Source organism: Ipomoea triloba, chromosome 4 (genome assembly GCF_003576645.1).
Source record: "Ipomoea triloba cultivar NCNSP0323 chromosome 4, ASM357664v1".
Taxonomy (NCBI): Eukaryota; Viridiplantae; Streptophyta; class Magnoliopsida; order Solanales; family Convolvulaceae; genus Ipomoea; species Ipomoea triloba.
The window spans coordinates 3,919,421-3,938,256 of NC_044919.1; the positions used below are offsets into that span (position 1 = coordinate 3,919,421).

At 34.8% G+C, this 18,836-nt stretch overlaps 3 protein-coding genes across 3 annotated transcripts; 2 read left to right on the plus strand and 1 right to left on the minus strand.

The window, feature by feature from the left end:
• Positions 1 to 14: 14 nt before the first annotated feature.
• LOC116015537 (peptidyl-prolyl cis-trans isomerase CYP22) lies at positions 15 to 3,106 on the minus strand. The gene is made up of 7 exons (XM_031255637.1): positions 2,801 to 3,106; positions 2,353 to 2,376; positions 1,775 to 1,862; positions 1,493 to 1,585; positions 1,179 to 1,211; positions 508 to 564; positions 15 to 356 (listed from the first exon to the last, which is right to left on the minus strand). Exons 1-7 carry the CDS (start codon positions 2,998 to 3,000, stop codon positions 246 to 248), a joined length of 606 nt encoding a protein of 201 aa, XP_031111497.1. The 5' UTR covers positions 3,001 to 3,106; the 3' UTR covers positions 15 to 245.
• Positions 3,107 to 6,692: 3,586 nt separating this feature from the next.
• Positions 6,693 to 12,148, plus strand: LOC116016408 (sphingoid long-chain bases kinase 1-like). Its single transcript, XM_031256662.1, has 8 exons — positions 6,693 to 7,574; positions 7,659 to 8,024; positions 8,552 to 8,645; positions 8,771 to 8,808; positions 9,541 to 9,687; positions 10,070 to 10,169; positions 10,505 to 11,451; positions 11,650 to 12,148. The coding sequence occupies exons 1-8, from the start codon at positions 7,155 to 7,157 to the stop codon at positions 11,800 to 11,802; spliced, it is 2,265 nt and encodes a 754-aa protein (XP_031112522.1). The 5' UTR covers positions 6,693 to 7,154; the 3' UTR covers positions 11,803 to 12,148.
• Positions 12,149 to 13,021: 873 nt separating this feature from the next.
• LOC116014678 (dr1-associated corepressor-like) lies at positions 13,022 to 17,191 on the plus strand. The gene is made up of 6 exons (XM_031254618.1): positions 13,022 to 13,286; positions 13,931 to 14,003; positions 14,351 to 14,444; positions 15,620 to 15,727; positions 15,848 to 15,902; positions 16,386 to 17,191. Exons 1-6 carry the CDS (start codon positions 13,254 to 13,256, stop codon positions 16,851 to 16,853), a joined length of 831 nt encoding a protein of 276 aa, XP_031110478.1. The 5' UTR covers positions 13,022 to 13,253; the 3' UTR covers positions 16,854 to 17,191.
• Positions 17,192 to 18,836: the final 1,645 nt, after the last annotated feature.

Genomic DNA, 18,836 nt, shown 5'->3' on the forward strand with positions numbered 1-18,836 from the left:
TGGCAAATTTTCCAGAAAAAAGTATAGTCTTCATTACGATTTTAATGAAGTTGAAAAATAGAGGAATAAAACAGGCTTCACATAATGCAACATTGTAATTGTATACAGTGTTCAAACAGCTATCCTCTCTCATGTTATACTCCTTACATCTTGACATTACTCTAATTGCTCCTCTGCAATCAAGTGCTGCTAACAAGTAACAACCAGTATGAATTTGTGATTGAGGAAAAGTTGGACAATTTGTGTTACATCTCCCCACATTCAGCAATAACACATGGCAGTTTTGGTCTGTTGTTAGGTCCAGTTGCCACATTCTCAATCTTCCTCACCACTAAAAGACCATCTCCAAGTACTCGCTGTGTGACAATGAAATAAGTAAATAAGAGATTACTCTATATACAGAAGAATCATATCTAGGCCATAAAGAAAACCAGGGGAAAAAAAAAAACAAACAAGAACCACATTGAATGGTTCTTATAATTATTGATAATGAAAGTGACAACATACCCCAAAGACAACGTGTTTGTTATCAAGCCAGTCACATTTTGCACAGGTGATGAAGAACTGCAAGGAGAAACATGCAATTGGTTGAATTAGAAACTACCGATTGAATGAGTAACTTTCAAGCACAGGTCCTGTTAAATTGAAGTATTGAACAGAAGAATGAATCTTGCCAAGGCAGTACACACGAGTACATGACTTCAATCATGACATCTGTAACTGATTTTATGCATTTAATATGCACCTAGGAGTTCCTAGGCATAACATACTCAATAAACAAGACATTGCTAATGAAAACCAACAGTGCTGGAATTGAGAGTAGGGGCTGTGTTTGCTTCAAAACACATAGTCATGGGATTCATAGTCCAACCTGTAGTTTTATAACAAATCAAGACATGCCTGTTTTTTTAGCCTCCCTAACCCACTCATCTAGTCATCTCCCACATACATCTTAGTAGTAATTTCAAATGATGTTTATGAATAATAACACAGAGGAAAATCGTATGGAGAATAAATGTCCTAAACTTCGAGTATTGATGAAATGAACCCCACAGACTTAAAATATGTACCAAAGGAAGCCTTTTGTGCCTAACTACCCTGTTGCTTTAAGTGGCAAAAGGTTCAGATTTGAAGTTGATACTTAATGACTCAAAGAACTGGCCATTCAAGACACATACCTGACATCCATTCGTATTTGGCCCACTATTTGCCTGTCAAAAATACGAATTATCAGTACAATTCCATCAATGATAGAAAACTTAAATAACCAGACATCTGAAAGAAATCATCAAAATGGCACAATAAAGATTCACCAGCTGTAAGCTCTTTTTGCATTTAAAACTCAGATAGGATTATAGGAACAAAATAATGGTCTAAAGCTTGTGTGTAGCCTTAAATTGTTTTGTGCATAAGATCAAAGCAAGTGTTTATACCACATATCCAAGTTAAAAATTACTACTAGTTTTCCAAAATTTAAGGCTACTTGCCATACCATGGATAATAAACCTGGACCAGTGTGCTTTGCAATGAAGTTTTCATCCTCGAACTTACTTCCATATATGGATATACATCCACTTCCATCATTCTACAGAGTATCAACCACAAAGAGGTAAGAAACAATGATGCTAATTGAATAAACTGCTTTACAAAATATCAAAGTACAATATCAGTATGCAGGTATTTTTTAGATGACAGTGAACAAGCTAGTTTCAAAAAACTTGATATGGACATTGAATTATTTGTGTACATGAGAGAGACAGAGAGGAAGACCTACCTTCAGAAAATCACCACCTTGAATCATAAAATCCTTGATCACCCTATGAAACTGAGAGTTTTTAAACCCTTGAGGAATTCCTGCTTTCCTGTAAATTTCAGGTCACAATTTGATATGTGAACAGACACAAAAATAATAAGCAAATAATTTGAGATGATTATGCCTTTTCTGATTTGTAATCAATGATTCAAAATGATTTATGGTCCAGCATATTCAGCCATGCATTTCATGCATCATTTTGCATATCATTAACATTTTGGCACATCTCACACCCATGCTTTTCCTATGGCTCAGACCAAAAGAAAATATTTGGAAATTTTTTTTATTCTTCCAATAAAATTTTCCTTCCAAGATAATGCATTCCTGATTTTCATCATGCTGATGTTTGGGCCAGTCAGTTAGGTCAGTTTTACAGAAGACCACTGATATTCAGAGCATCTGAACACACATTAAGAATTAAGAAAATTTGCTAGTAGTAGCCCCAGAATACTATTCAAGCCTTGCAAGAGCATAAATCTCAAACTGTAGGGGAGAATGGAGGTGGAGCTTAAATCAAGTGCATTTACTGAGTCACTGACCTAAACTCGCCAGTGCATAGCTGCCTGAAACAAAAACATAAAAACTCAATTAGAGGTTTAGACTAGAATTTGTTCACACCAAAAGAACAATAGAACACGAAACACAGTCTTTACTGAATACTTTTGCTCTTTCAATTATTACATACTCTTCTTAAACGCTGAATTAAGTCTAGAACCAAAATGCAACCTTCTAACACTACCAAAGTAAAACAAGCAAGCAAATGATGTTGTTGCTCTGCTAGTCAGCTAATCCCTACTAACATTCATTCACGCAGCAAATCTAATCTCACAACGTAAGCAAAAGCTGCAAACTACGGAGCAAGGAAACGAGACGACGAGATTTGAGTAGTGAATATGAAATCAGAGTTGCGACTGGGAGCTTCGGTAGTAGTGTTTTCCATTACAGTCGCGGGCGGGGGTTTAGTTAGGGTTTTAGATCGATTTATACCTGAAGTTTTCGGCGGTTTTGGGAGCAATGTCGGCGAAGAGCTCCATCTTGATACGACCAGCAGGGATGTTCCCGATGGTTATGTCGAAGAAGACAACAGGATTCTTCGGGACTTGCGGCCTTAGGTGCCACTCAACTCCTGCCCCGAGCGCCGCCGCCGCTCCTCCTCCCGCATTTCCAGCTCCGCCGCCAGACGCCATCAGTTCGCAGCCGCGCAATCAACCGATCGCTCTGAGATAAACCTCAATGGTGAAGACCGACGAGACAACGGCTTTAACAAAAATGCCATTTGTACCAAATAACTTCGAGAATGCACCATTCCTGCGCCACTACGACTACGCTACATTGATTCTTTTCTTTTTTTTAATAAATTTTTTCTTCTCCCACCACCTCCTTTTTGTTAATTTTGGTCAAACTAATTCTTTCTTCTTCTTTTTTTCTTTAATATTTTTTTACTTATTTTTAAATTTATTTTTTTGTTTAATAGTACTTTTAGTGTAATTTCTAAATATATCAATTTTGTATATTAATACTAAATCAAATATTATGAAAAATTGGGTTAAAAATAACTTCAGTCAAACCTCGTTAATTGAACAGACACATAAAATGAGACGGTGGGAGTATTATTTTTCCATGAGCAAAAGCGCAAAATTTGTGTGCGATCGTCTCACCAATATCCGTAATATAAGTTTAGTTAAGATCAAATATAATACCTATACTAGAAGCCGTAATACTAATAATGAATAAAATATTTATTACTTATATAAAAAAATGTAATATCTTTTGAAATATTACATTTTCCCAAGTAACAAACACTTGTCGACGTTACTTATAACGCAAAATCTAATACTTTTGATGAAAATGTAACACTTTTTACATCAAAATGTAAAAGTATTACATTTGCGTCCTAGTAGTGTTAGTTTCAATTCTTAATGTTTTGGTAGCTACCCGCTAAATAAAAAACATTTTAATCAAACATTTTCCATCGAGTCAACTCGTTAACGATGATTGAGTGATAAATAAATAATCTGTTAAAAATAGTTGGCATAAATAAGCATTATGATTATAGTAGGTGTACATGTGAATTTCCAACAATCTTTACAAACATCCTTGATTATTATTATTATTATTATTATTTTGAATATTACTAACTCTATTACAATGCAATATCTGTTCATAACTAGTTGACATAAATAAGCCTATTACAATGCAATATCTGCTCATAACTACTTTCTCAACCTGAACCTGCTCGAACCTATCACCTCCCGTATAAAACGAAGGGTTTGATGCTATTGGACCACAAAGTCATTGGCACATCCTTGATTATTTAATTTGACATGCATTGCTCATTGTACTCAACGAGTCAAGGTTGTAAGCCTAATACCAATATAACTCCATTAATCATTTATCATTATATTGGATCCTGATTAATACAATAATCCATCACCCTCTTACCAAGCATTTCCAAAAGTGAAGTCATATTGTATTCCACTTTATTGATGGTGTAGAAATTTGCATTAAACAACATTTTATCTTTAAATGTTACAATGCTTTATATTTATATTTTATATTTTATATTATATGTGGATAAAGATTAAGTACATAATACTGTTTTTAAAAATTTATAATATTTGATGAGTTGATGGGATAATAGATCTAGTCCGGACAAATCTAAATAGATTATCAGGATCAAGTGTATATGCTTTAGTTTAATCTAAAGGTATAAGGTATTATAATTTACTCTTGAAACCTAAATAAATTATATTGAGTTAGTCCACAAGTCACCGTCCATAAGAATTAACACAATAAGTGGTATTAGCCCAACTCAATCACCCAACACGAAAAGAAATATTTAGTAATTAGTACGTTATATTTGTAAGAAGACTATAGACACCTTATTAATAACCATAATGGTCATATCTGAATAGTGGAGACAAATTTTTTTTTTTGAGTACTACTGACTCGGTTACAATGTAGTATCTGTTCATAGGTATTTTCTCAACCTACTGAAGCACAAAGGAGGCTCGAACCCACTCTCATCATCCATGTGGGAGTGTAAACCGGGACACCGGGTGCCACTAGGACACAATGTCTTTGGCCTCAATCAATCAATTTAAAAAAAAAAATTGAATCAACCATCTAATTGAGGGCAATGCATTTATCATGTACAACTTATATATAGATCAATAAACGTTACAAAGTAGACTTACCATTTTCATCATTTCCCTTCCACGTCAATTATGCATCAAAACCTTACAATTAAAATAAGGCTGCCATTATGCAGAGGATCCAACTTGGTTGGACCATACCCCAGTAGTGTATATGGCTTTAATAAAGGGGAAAAAGAAGATAAAGCAAGCATTAGAAGATAAGTTAGGTTGCCAAATGATTGAAACAATGAAGCAATCAAGCAATAAACACTAAACAATTAACATAATTTCTTTTTTAAGAATTTAATAATTAGTTTAGTGCCACCAAACTAGTTAACAACCAAAGATTAACCCCACCATAACTACTCCACTACTTTTAAAAGATAAAACTTATATTAATGATAACCAAAGGCCGCATCACTAAACAATTGTTACTCTTTTCTAAAAAGGGTGATCGAGGGTGAAACATAACGTTTGTACTTAAATGTTATTGAGTAGAGACCGGTAAATGACCAAATTCATCAATTGGTGTTTAAGGGAATGTTGGGCGGAGGCCCGTGAAAGGCCAATTAAGTCTAGCATTCTGCCTCTAAAAAATGTGATAATGGTATATAAAAAAAAGTTGTGTCTTCGCTACTAGCTATAACTTTTGGCATAATAGTAAACACTTAATCTTAACAACTGGTATTAGAGCCATGTCACGGGTGGCAGGGTATGGCGCTTGGCGTAACTATCAAATAATAGTTATGATTCCCTTCATCATTAAAAAAAAATATCATCAACAAGTTTGTTGGCAAATATGTTTGGTGAAGGTGTTGATGTATTATTCAATAATAAATTTATTGTAGTTAAACATATTAAACATGCATATATTGAAACATTAAACAAATCGAGAATAATTATAATTCAGTTCATAAATGATTTGAATTATATCATTTTGAAGGTTAAAGAATAAGGGTTTAACAAGTTAGTATTCTTTGAACTTGTTTCATTTATACTTTTTTTTTGGTTGATACTTTAAGATATTATTTCTTATTTATTGAGATATAATTATACATGCTGTAATTGTACATTATTTAAATAAATAAAAATGGTATAATGTTTAAAATTATAACTATATAAAGTTTAGTATCAATTGGTATATGTATATTTTATCTAGTTATACCAGTTACAATCCCAAAATATGAAAAAGACTTTAAGTTTGTATTAGGGACATTGTTCTCAAAATACATGTTATAAGTTCAAAGCTACCTCCATTTACTTTGAGGTTGTACTATACACCAGCGATATTAATATTGCATAACGATAACATGCTAAAAGTGTTAATTATAATTGTTTTATAAGTTCAATGGTTTAATTAATTAATTTTTTTTTTTTTTAGTTTAGGGACATAATACAATTGCTACTACTTCGAAGACTTTGACAAATTTTTCAAATAAATTCTACAAATGCCATACTCAAAAGATATCATATTTTGACTCAGAGGGTAGAGCATAATTAGTACTAAGATCTGTTATTACACAAAAACTAAATTTACTCCAAATTTCATATTTAGTGGTACATATATTCAATTACGTATACAATTATAAGAAATTATAAATATACATATTGTCACCTTTTATTTTAGCAATACACATCTTCACGTGTAGTAGAATTTCCCAAAAATAAAAAATCAAGAACAAAAAGGGAGTGAAATAATACAAGGAATTGAGATAAGAAAAAAGAGAAAAAGGTTGGATTGGATAGGAGGTGTATGTTGACTATTATTTTCTTGTGTGTATGTGTTTGGTAGAAGGCAGAAAGCTGAAAGAAGCTATGCTGTTGCTATTGCTATTACCAAAACACACTGTTAAAGCTGTCACCTTTTTCATTTTCTCTGGTTCTTCAATTCCATCTTCAACTGCTCCTTAACCTGTTTTCTCCGCCTGAAATTCTCGCCGGAGTAGTCAGTTTAGCCTCGCCGATCACCGCCGCCGCAGTTGCAGACAGCCACGTCACTGATTTTCTGAGAAATAGTAAAACCCTAATCGGCGGTTTTGGTTTTTCTGCAATTTAGCTTAAGAGATTGGGTGGAAGATCCGGAAGATTGAGTTTCTATGGGGAGCTTGAGGGGCGGTTGTGATCCGGAGTGGTAATTGGGGCGTGGGATCTTGAACGGACGGATTTGGTGAGATTTTCACTCTGGAAATCTGCTGGGATTTGATATGCAGAAGAGTGGGAGTCTCTCCAAGAACAATTCCTTGAAGCTGGCGGCTTCGCCGCAGTCGCTTCGTCGTCTTGGCATTTGCTCTCAGATATCGACGGGGCAGCATTCGTCGCCGGTTGTCTTCCCGGAGAAAAGGAGCAAGGGGAGGAGCTCCGCCCGCTCGGATGACGTCAGCAATTCCGGTGATTCTAAGAAGGAAAAAGGGGAGGAGGAGCACAGGATTGATATGGGGGACGAGAATTCCGATCTTTTAGGGTACGATGTGTTTTCGGGGAAATTGACGCTGGACAAGAAGAAGGCCGCCGGGAAAAATGGCGAAGTAGACGCCTCTAAATGTCCGAATGCTCTTGATGCGAAGCTTACTAGTAAAGCCATGATTTGGGGCTCTGAAATGCTGGCTTTACACGACATCGTTTCGGTGAGCTCCGTTTATAGTTAATTTTGAAATTTCAGTTATTCATCCCTAGATTTTGAGCTGTATTGGCTACTATGATTCCTGCAGGTGTCATATTGCCCTAATCTAAGGCATTTCACAGTTCATTCTTATCCCCGAAGAGCCTCGAGTGGGCTTACCTGTTTCATGAAAGCTCAAAGAACCCGAAAGGATTTTCGTTTTGTGGCTTCAACTCCAGAGGATGCCCTTCAATGGGTTAGTGCATTTGCAGATCAGCAGTGTTATGTGAATTTGTTGCCCCATCCTTTGGGTTCTTCGAAGAAGCAGGAAACCGAGTTGGCTACTAACACATTTCCCCCAGAATCATATATAAGATGCAAAACGCCACCTAAAATGCTTGTGATACTGAATCCACGGTCTGGGCGTGGTCGTTCAAGTAAAGTGTTCTATTCCATGGCCGAACCTATATTCAAGGTAAATTATAGTTGCATCTTGTATAAGTTCTCTTTAAATTTTCCATGCAATCTTTAGTTGATAGGATTGAAGAAATGCATTTTAGATTAGTTGTTAACAGTTAACCTAACATGACCAATCCTTGACAGACTGTTTATACAAACATGAGGAATTACTCTTTCAGTCCATTCCTTTGTTTGCCATTTTTAGGAACTCTAGAAAGAGATAAATAATGCTAAGAGTATTAGAAAAGGCTTAGATATGAAATTAGTGAACTTGGCCCGACATAGTGTGACATATCATGATAGCATTTCTGCACATTAAAGGATTAAAGACTGATTACTTCTTAGGTGGACTGCAGGCCCTTAACAACTACTTCGTTTCCATCGTATTTTTAGATTTAAGTAGCAAAATGAGCAGATCAGTTATAGTTGCTCTTTTGAATTTTTTTTCTTCCATTTTTATGAGTAGATCCATTGCAGTTGTGATTTAATACTTTCAATCTCCTCTTGGTATATGTCTGATTTTGTATGGTTGCAAATTAATAGCTTGCTGGGTTCAAGTTGGAGGTGGTCAAAACGACATCTGCAGGTCATGCTCGGAAACTTGCATCAACTGTTGACTTCAGTACATGCCCTGACGGTAGGTGCTACTTTTACACTCTCTCTTTTAAAATTTTAAATTTGCTCTTCTATTCAACTTAGTTTGTGTTTGATATTTGTCTTTTTAACATTTTTCCTTTTTTCTTGGATATGAACATGCTTCAGGTATTATATGTGTTGGAGGTGATGGAATTATAAACGAGGTTAGTAATACAACACATTTTCTGTCATGTTTGATTTTTTTAAAATTAATTGTAATTAGTAGTTATTATAGGAAATATACATTTGGGTGGTATATGTTGCCCCGCGTTTATTTTAAAATTTCTAGCAGCCTCTTTATCCACTGCTTTTGAAGAGAGAGATTACTGTTCTTGCATTAGTTGTGACTTTATCTTCCGTTTATTTTGTTCATCTTAGGGTATTATCTTATCATCCGTTTCCTTGGGGAGCTCTCCATATGTTTCTATAGTATGGAGCATTAGGATTGTCTTTTATTGTTGCAAACATCAGTAAAGGACAAAAACCCTGTTACACTGACACTGCCAAAAATACCAAATCACCTTGACTTACCCCCACCACCCTGGCAAGTAAAAAGAAAGAAAAAAACCCTCTCTCTCTCTCCTGTTTTTAACTTCAGCTAAATATAGCTTGTCCCACATGGTTCTAGTATAATGATTTTGTTTTTGTCAGACTTGGTGTATTTGTTTTCTTCTGTTTTATCACTTTATGTGCTTTTGATAAAAAAATCTTCCTATCAAGTTTTTTTTTTTTTTTTTGTATTCTGAGAAGCTATCTTATTCATTTCACTTTCAAGTTAGGAATTTAATTAAGTTATCCTATCACTTTTATTCTTTTACGAGTAATATTTTTCGAAAGAGAATTTTCCTTGGACACTACTAATTGCCCGCTTTTCAATGATTCCATGCAAACTGCAGGTATTAAATGGTTTACTTTGTAGGGATAATCAGAAGGAAGCTATTTCTATTCCAATTGGAATCATTCCTGCTGGTTCAGATAATTCTTTAGTTTGGACTGTTCTTGGTGTTAGAGACCCAATTTCTGCTGCAATAGCAATAGTCAAGGTATAAATTAACCAGTATAATAATGTTTTGGATGCATAATTTCCCATGGTGAACAATAAGCTGTTTGCCCTAATGTACCTTCTGTGTTGAAGTGATAAAATGCAATTATCTCTCCTCGTTCCCCTGTGCTAAACCTGGTTAGAGTTACAACAGCTAAGCATAAATGAGCCAAAGGATGTATGCTAATCCAAATTTGAAACCTTTGCCATTTAGTCAACTGTAGTAATAAACACGGAAAACACTGCCATCCAGTTTGTTTTTATCTATCTTTGAATTTTATGTATTTGTAATTATCATTTTTATTCACGTCTTGGCTTACATATATAAATCAATGCTATTTACAACTATATATTCATTACCAAATTCACTTCTCACCTTTCAGGGAGGTCTTACTGCAACAGATGTTTTTGCTGTTGAGTGGGTTCAAAGCGGTCAAATTCACTTCGGGACAACAGTTTCATACTTTGGCTTTGTTAGTGATGGTTAGTCTTTTCCCGTGTTTACATGCTTTATGACTATGGCCGTTCTGGTACTTGTATGTATTGTTTATGAAATAATACTCTGTATCTTTAATCATAGGCAGCATGTTTCGTTAGTTTTTAAATGCATTCAACCCCATCTTAAACTTGTGATTGGCTTTTCCATAATCTAAGTATGACTGAGTAACAAACCGGTTATATACAAGTATACAGTATAATGATTTGCTATTTTTAATTCTAGCACAGAACAAACAATGAATATTAGTAGTTTTGTATGTTTCAAACTTTATATTTATTGAGATGTCCATTTTATGCTTACCTGTCTCGTGCACTTGTAGTTTTGGAACTTTCTGAGAAGTATCAAAAGCGGTTTGGTCCTTTGCGCTATTTTGTTGCCGGCTTCCTCAAATTCCTGTGTTTGCCAAAGTACAATTTTGAAGTTGAATATCTTCCGGCATCCAAGGAAGTAACCAGAGATGGGAAAGCTTCAGCTGATCGGGAAGTCATCGATATGTCAGCCTTGTACACGGACATCATGAGGAGATCGAGCAAGGAAGGCCTTCCTAGACCTGCTAGCTTATCAAGCATTGATTCAATGATGAGCCCGAGTAGAATGTCGGGAGCCAACTTGGATACTAATTGTAGTAGCACCGAGCCATCTGATTATGTGCGTGGGATAGATTCAAAATCTAAGCGGCTTTCTTTTGGAAGAATCAATAACTCAACTGCTGAACCCGAAGTTATCCATCCTCAGCTTCCTCTAGCATCAACACCGAAGCCCAGGACTAGGTCGAAGTCGAGGTCTGATAAAGGATGGAATGGGTTGACCGCTACAAATGAATCTACTAGGTGTTCTTGGGGAAACGCAACAACGAACGATAAAGAGGATATTTCATCTACAATATCAGATCCCGGTCCAATTTGGGATCCAGAACCGAGATGGGACACTGAACCTAATTATTATTTTCACGTGGAAAATCCTATTGAATTGCCCGGACCACCACCCGAAGACACCATCGAAGTTGCTCAGAAAGAGATCCCAATCAAGTCGGAAGAGAAATGGGTCTCCACTAAAGGCCAATTTCTTGGTGTCCTGGTATGCAACCATGCGTGTAAAACTGTTCAAAGTTTGAGCTCGCAGATTTTGGCCCCTAAAGCCGAGCATGATGATAACATGCTAGATTTGTTGTTGGTCCGCGGAAGTGGAAGGCTTAAGCTTTTGCGATTTTTGTTGCTTCTGCAAATGGGTCGACACATTACACTGCCATATGTTGAATATGTTAAGGTAAACTATCTGATTTTTTTATCATATCCTCGTGATGTTTTCAAAGGCAATAATTTGTCCATAAATCAGTGTTTTACTGCTAGGGATTTTGGCCCCAACCTATGTGAGACCGTTTCACACTAAACCAACCTATGGCGAACAATAATTATTGTTTTGTTACTTTCGAATGGACTCCAAATGGTTGTCAATGAAATGCAGGTAAAATCAGTGAAGGTTAAGCCCGGGAAGCGCTCACACAATGGATGTGGCATCGACGGTGAACTATTTCCCATAAACGGGACAGTCATCTCATCCATACTTCCCGAACAGTGCAGGCTTATTGGTCGCCCACAAATAAATAGTGATGACTAAACGACCCATGAAGCTCTCTCTAGTAAGCTGTTGTGAGGTTCTGTGGCTGCGTTAATTCTATGGCTAGCTTGCGTCTGGTAATGAATCTGAAGAGCAATTTGTACCGGCAAAACGTGTTTTGTTGTTTCTGAGTTTGAGGCCCTTGTAAATTTTGTTAATGTTTTTCTTAGTGTTGTTTTCCAAATCCTAAGTTATTCTTCATTCTATGTATCATTGGTAATTTGCTACCTGTCTGCTGCTGAATATAAGTTGGCTTTTGTACTGAGAATGGTTTGACCCTCTGGCATACTTGTAAAGAATCTGGTTTGAGATCATTCTGTATAATCTTTATCACTTCTCTTCTAAACTGTCTTCTTTGACTGGTGTTCTATTTTACTTTTTAAAAATGCATTTGAGATTTGTTTTTATGACAAGAGAAACTTTCAGTTATTCCGTACGAGGATGTGTATTGAGTAAATTCTGTATTGGGTTATTGTGATCTTAGCCAACAAAGGACCATAAGGAAGTAAACCGGCTTAGGTTTAAGATGCATGTAGTTAACTGACTCAAACTAAGAAGGCCAATAGATTGTTCATATTAGAAGTCGAACTTGAAACTTGTGGTTATTACTTATTAAACTTGTAACACAGGTAACCGACTCAAATAAGAAGGCTAATAGGTTATTCTTATTAGAAGTCGAACTTGAAACTTTGTGGTTATTAAACTAATCGATTGACCAACTTGGTTAGAGTTGCTCCCGATAGTTACTTAGAGCATTCACATTAGTGGATCATTCACGATTTTTGAGACAAAAGTTGTCAACATGGAAGAAAGAGATTGCTCAAAGTCCTCCTAATTTATACTTTTTGTCAGCTTGTGGGGCCCAGCCGGTGGGAGGAAACTCGACTACAGTCTTTGCGTGAGAGCAACCCACGCGCGTTAATTACCTTGTCTGGTTTTGTTTTTGTTAATCCATCTTTGTTTTGTTTTGTTTTTCCTCCATTTTATCTTTTCTGATCACATCTACAAAAATTATTAAAAAATCTCACTATTGAGGATGCTCTTACGCTACGTTTTTTTTTAAAGAGTTACGTTACGTTTTTTAAAAGCTCTATTTTTCTAATTTTAAAGTTTTGTTGTTTAATTTTAGTTGGGGTAAAAGTTTGAGGGCCAATTGGCAATTTTCCTTTTTTTATCATTAATTGTCTATTCTTCCTTTTTACCTGTTCGAAGATCCGTTTCCGCGATAACAGATCGGATAGGATCCGAGACCGCTCCGGTTCATGCTGCTCTCTCTCTTCCTCTCGGAGCAGATTATTATAGCTTTTCAGATTTCGACTCTCTAAATTATCATCATATTTTAATTTCTTTCGTAGATTCTTAGTACTGCTTCAGTGCTTTGTACTCAGATTCTTTCTTCTCCCAATTTCAAAAGCTTTCTTTGATGGTATCAGCATAATCGTGATTGTACCATGAAGAAGAAACTCGATACCCGCTTCCCTGCAGTAAGTCCTCTTCTCTCTAAACATTTCGAAATGATTATTCTTTTTTGGATTCTGAATTGGGGTAATTTTCGGATTTTGTTCTACCAAGCTTTACTCAATGGCTATTTCTAGGTAAAGTTCGAAACTTTTGATAGTAAGCAGTAGGGTATATGAATTTACAGAAAACATAATGCTTTTTTTGTCATACAATTAGCACAGTTCAACTTTTTTTTTTTTTTTAGCTTACTAAGCAGTAGCTTATGGCAACAATTTTTTTTTTTTTTTTAATAATAACATCTTTTTGGGGTTTAATGTTAGATAATTGGTAAAGTTACAAGTTTTGTGATCCTAAGTTAACAGGAAAATTTGTAATCGTGTTGTTATTGTATTTGAGGGGTTTAGGGATGGGAGATGGCATGCTTTCTACACCACAGATATTAGGTTTTGGAAAATCAGGTTGAACCTCCTATCTAACTCTAAGAACAATTATAAGAATTAGTTTTAGGAGATCTAATCGTTTAGGTTGTGCACTAGAGCTTAGTTCAGTGCATTAATTTATGAAGTGCATGATTGTTTGAATTATGTTACATTCTTATGTCATATCTATAGTTGATGTATCTTCTGTTTATTTTTGTTACAAAAAATGGAAAAAAAAAATTGCTTAGGCTCGGATCAAGAAAATTATGCAAGCTGATGAGGATGTTGGAAAGATTGCAATGGCAGTGCCTGTTTTAGTATGTAAGTTTCTATCAATGAGTTAATGTTTTTATTTTATTTAATAGTTTCCTCCTCATTCACCTTCCTTGTCATGTACTAGTTTGCTTGTCTTTAGTTTTTTTTTTTTGTTTGTTTGTTTTTTTTGTTTTTTGTTTTTTGTTTTTTTTTTTGTTTTTTTTTTTGTTTTTTGTTTTTTTTGTTTTTTTGTTTTTTTTTTTTTTTTTTTTTTTTTTTTTTTGTTTTTTGTTTTTTTTTTTGGATATTCATTTTACTTTTGTTTTTTTTGTTTTTTTGTTTTTGTTTTGTTTTTAAATAAATAATTACATTTAGTATCCTCTCACTTATTTTGTCCTGGAACATCAATGCAGCTAAAGCCTTGGAGTTATTTTTGCAAGACCTCTGTGATAGGACGTATGACATAACTCTTAGAAGAGGAGCAAAAACTGTCAGTGCATTGCATTTGTGAGTGAAATTTCATTCTTGACTCTTTTTTTTTGGCAAGATTTAGGAGATTGTTGCATTTTTACTTTCATTTGCAATTCTTAACTGTCCTAATTATTTTTGTATGCCTTTGTGCTGCTAATTTAGTAATGTGCAATTAACAGGAAATCTGGCGTTGGATCCTGTACTAAGTAACTTAGGATTCTTAGTTCACAAATACAGTTGAATAGTGAGATTAAGCTGCTGCTTAGGAACTTGACTATGTTTGTTTGTTTGTTTGTTTTTTTTTTTAATAAATAAATTTAATTACTTAAAGTTTGTTTGTGGCATTAATAAGGGGTTGGGCTGGAGGTTACAATATGTGGCAATGCAGAAAAGGATGGAACCATCTGATAAGAGAAGATGAATGACTGAGTCCAAAATTTAGAGCTATTTGTTTCAATTTATGCAAAAAAAAAAAAAAAGAGAGAGAGTTTGTTTTTCTCTAGCTTGACAGTACTTTTCCTCAATGACAGTATTGCTCTAAAAAAGACACACTAGAACTAAGCGTGTTAATATCTTGCGGGACTAGCATTTTAGTGTTTTTTGAATTTCATTGTCAAATGTGGATTATCATGGACCTTAAATTATACACTAGCCCCATTGGTCTATACCTTTATTTGTGCATGTAAATCATAAAGCTATATTGCAGTTAATGCTGTGCCATCTTCCTGGCAAATAAAAGTGTTATCTTTGAGTAGATGGTTAATCTAGTGAATTGGTGTTTCCAACTCAAGAGTGAAGGGAGTTTGATGTTGATATGTTGTTCCCTCAAACTACTTTTTTGGCTGTGATGCCTTGTTTTGGAAATCAATTTACTTTGTTGTTATGTACGTAACAACTATGGAGTTTGGCAAATCTGATGGAATAATGAGAGTCTGGAATTCACATTGTGCTTGAAGCATTTCAGATAGGTCACAAGTCTTTTAGTGCCTTGAAATTGATAACTAATTTAAAGGAAGGAGAATCGGTTCTGGGTATTTATCCTAATGCTGTATTTTACTCATTCTAATGCCTCCCTATAGTCATATTGCCCAAACCGCTAGGGTTTATAGCTTGTATGTTCTCAACTGATTAAGCTGTAAGTGGAAAAATTATCATTTTACTCTTAACTATAATGTTATGTTTAGCTATTCATATTCCGTGTATCTATGCAGAAAACACTGTGTGCAGAGCTACAATGTTTTTGACTTTTTGAGAGAAGTTGTTAGCAAGGTTCCTGACTATGGCCATTCTGATACTGGCGCTGAGGTGTCAAGACGAAGGTAAACACACTATTCTCTTATCTTTGTCTAATGTTATTATGTTAATATTCTACTCCAGTCTGTCACTCCTATTTAGTTTTGCAACATTTCATGCTAAATAAAAACACTACATTTTACCAGGAAAGTTGCAATGGATGAAAATGACAGTGATGATGAGTCCAAAAGGAGCAGGACGGTAATACAGTCTATTAGATTCTTGTAACTTAAATACCATGATGTTTGATATTGAAAATATTTCAGGGATAAACTGTTAAAACAATTATTTGCATCAAACATAAACGACCATCTCCTGTTCAGGTGGCTTAGATTGAGCCACTTCAATTTAAAACTGATCCAATTGTCTAAAATTAATTAGTTGCATAAACGTAAAGGTCTCCCCTTCCTTTGAGAATTAGTATTCAAAAATTTCTGCCTCCTTATTAGAGACCATTTTAGTTTGTAATGTTCTTGTAGACATCTGTTAGGTAGTTTATACAACTTATTTTGATTCTTTTTTTTTTTGAATAATGTGATGTTTAGACCTTGTAGGATCGGAATCATACCATTAGAGTGGTAGGTCTTGAATTGGGATTTTTGCTCATTGATATTAATATTCATTGCTGAGACATCACATAGACAAATTTGATTTCCACATTTTAATAACAATCAATTAGTGCAGGAAACATGCCCTGCAAGCAGCGGTGGCAGGGGAAGAGGTAGGGGTAGAGGAAGGGGCCGTGGGCGTCGTGCTGATAGGGAGCCTGCTCATCATCGTGACGTTGAATCTGATTCCTGTGCTTCTGTCCAGCAAAGTTGTACACAGAACCCGAACCCTGGGATGTCGAAGGAAACCTGTCTCGAGTCAAAGGAACCACTGAGACAGGATCCTAACGCAACAGATGGTGACGACAAATCAGCTGTCAAAAGTATCAATCCCAACATCAGCTTAGACGAGAGTGCTGAGAAACCAGACACGTGTTCAGCAACAGCAGCTTCCTGTTCCTCGCTATCAGTGCCTCCTGATGTTAAAGACAGCGAGGGCACTGTGCTTTCTGAAATCGACAGGATGGCTGTCGACCCACTTCACTTTGCACAGTTCAACTCAACCATCGTAGAAGAGGAAGAAGACTATGACGACGAAGGGTAAGGAGGTAATAGAACAAAAAGAATCTCCATGGTGTTGTTCCATCAACATCAATTGCAAACATATAAAAAAAAAGATATAAAGAGGAGCATCACTGTGAAGAGCTCGAAAGCCCTCCAGTTTTCCATTTGTCTTCTCTTGGTATTGTATGTGCCTTAGATGTATGAACTTCATTTGCAACTAATCATGTTAAATCCCATAATTCTCATGAAAAAAAAATGTGTAGCAGGATAGGAGGTTAGTGCATACTACCCAGGTAGGAGTTAGCATGTGACATCTTGTATACTCAGTTTACTTCCATTGATGAATGTTGAGGTTTCTGTTTTATATCAATCTCTCTACTTGTATTGCCTTTAGATGTGAAGGATAGCCTCATGACTATCAGGATTCAGGTATTCCTCACAATTATCACTAGGGGGATGACTGTTATTCTGTGGACTTGGATTTACCTTGCAAGGTGAACTTGGGTCTAAAATACACCAACTTGGGTAATTAGCATGTTTGATGTAAAATTAATTTTACTTTTAGTCCTTCAATATAATGGTAATTTGAAATTTAGTTCTCGATTTTAAAATTGATTATGTTGATGTTGAGATAGACAAGCTTGAAAGCGATAAAAGAAAAATGTTACTTTTACAATTATCACTAGGGGATGAGTGTTATTATGTGGACTTGGGTCTACCTTGCAAGGTGAATTTGGATTTAAAATACACAATTTATATACTGAATGTTCATAATTTATGATAGTGTTAATTCTACTATGCATTCGCGAGTACAAAATATGTATAGAGATTGTATATGAAGTATCATGCAAATCCCTCAATTCATCCCTTTTATTGATAGTTCTTCAATTATCTAGAGAGAGGAGAGAGTATATTTTGGTCTCTCTTCTAGAGAGAGGAAGAGAAGGGAATCCCCTTAACATGAAGGGCACAAGTCCCTTTTATAGGACCTAGTACTCGTACTCGTATATAATCTACGTACAAATACTTCAGACCATATACCTGGGGTATATTACTTATCAATTTATATACTGAAGGTTCACAACTAAATATTTACAATTTATATATTGAATATTCACAATTTGAATTGTGAGCATTTGATATGTAAATTGTGACGGGTTGAATGTGGATCCAAGTCCATTGTATAACTATTGGTGTATAATATTGCTTGGCTAAATTTCAAATGAGCGTAGACATCGTGTTTATGATTCAAGTCAAATAACATTGACAGGTTCCTTTTTTCAAAAAAAAAAAAAAACATTGACAGGTTCCTAGAAATTAGGAAAACAATTAATGTCACTAATTGGGGTTTAGATGCCTTAATGCAACAACTTACTTACACATCTATGCAGGGGCGGAGCCAGAAAATTTCAGTTGGGGGGTCAATATGCTAGAGAAAATTTATCGTGTTAGTCAACATTATAATTAACCGTACTATATATAATTATATGAGTAAATTGACATGAGTGTTGATCAGTACTTTAGATTTTTTTCATATAACACAAAATATCATAATAATAACAACAACAACAAGAACAATAACATTTATTTAAATATAAATTGTCAATTTTTATCAAATAAAAAGTTTTGTCAATTATTTTGTCACCAAATTTTTTCATAATTAATTGATATTCATTTTACTGATTAACAATATTTCAAAATTTGAGAGATAAAGACAAAAATCAATATCACAAATTAAACAATCAATATTAATTTTTGACAATTTCAATAGTAATTATTTAAACAAGCAAATGTACATCTTCAAAGTGTAAATAAATAATTAAAACACACAATAAATCATTAATTAATTAATCAACATAACTAATAAAACTAAAGCATATATCTCAAATTTGGGGATTTTTTAAAATAAAATAGATATTTGATGCCCTCCATTATTAAAATCTTGATAAAAGAAAGGCTAAAGTGTCATTCCGCACCATGAACTATATTAGATTATTCATGCCGCACCTTGAACTTTCATAAC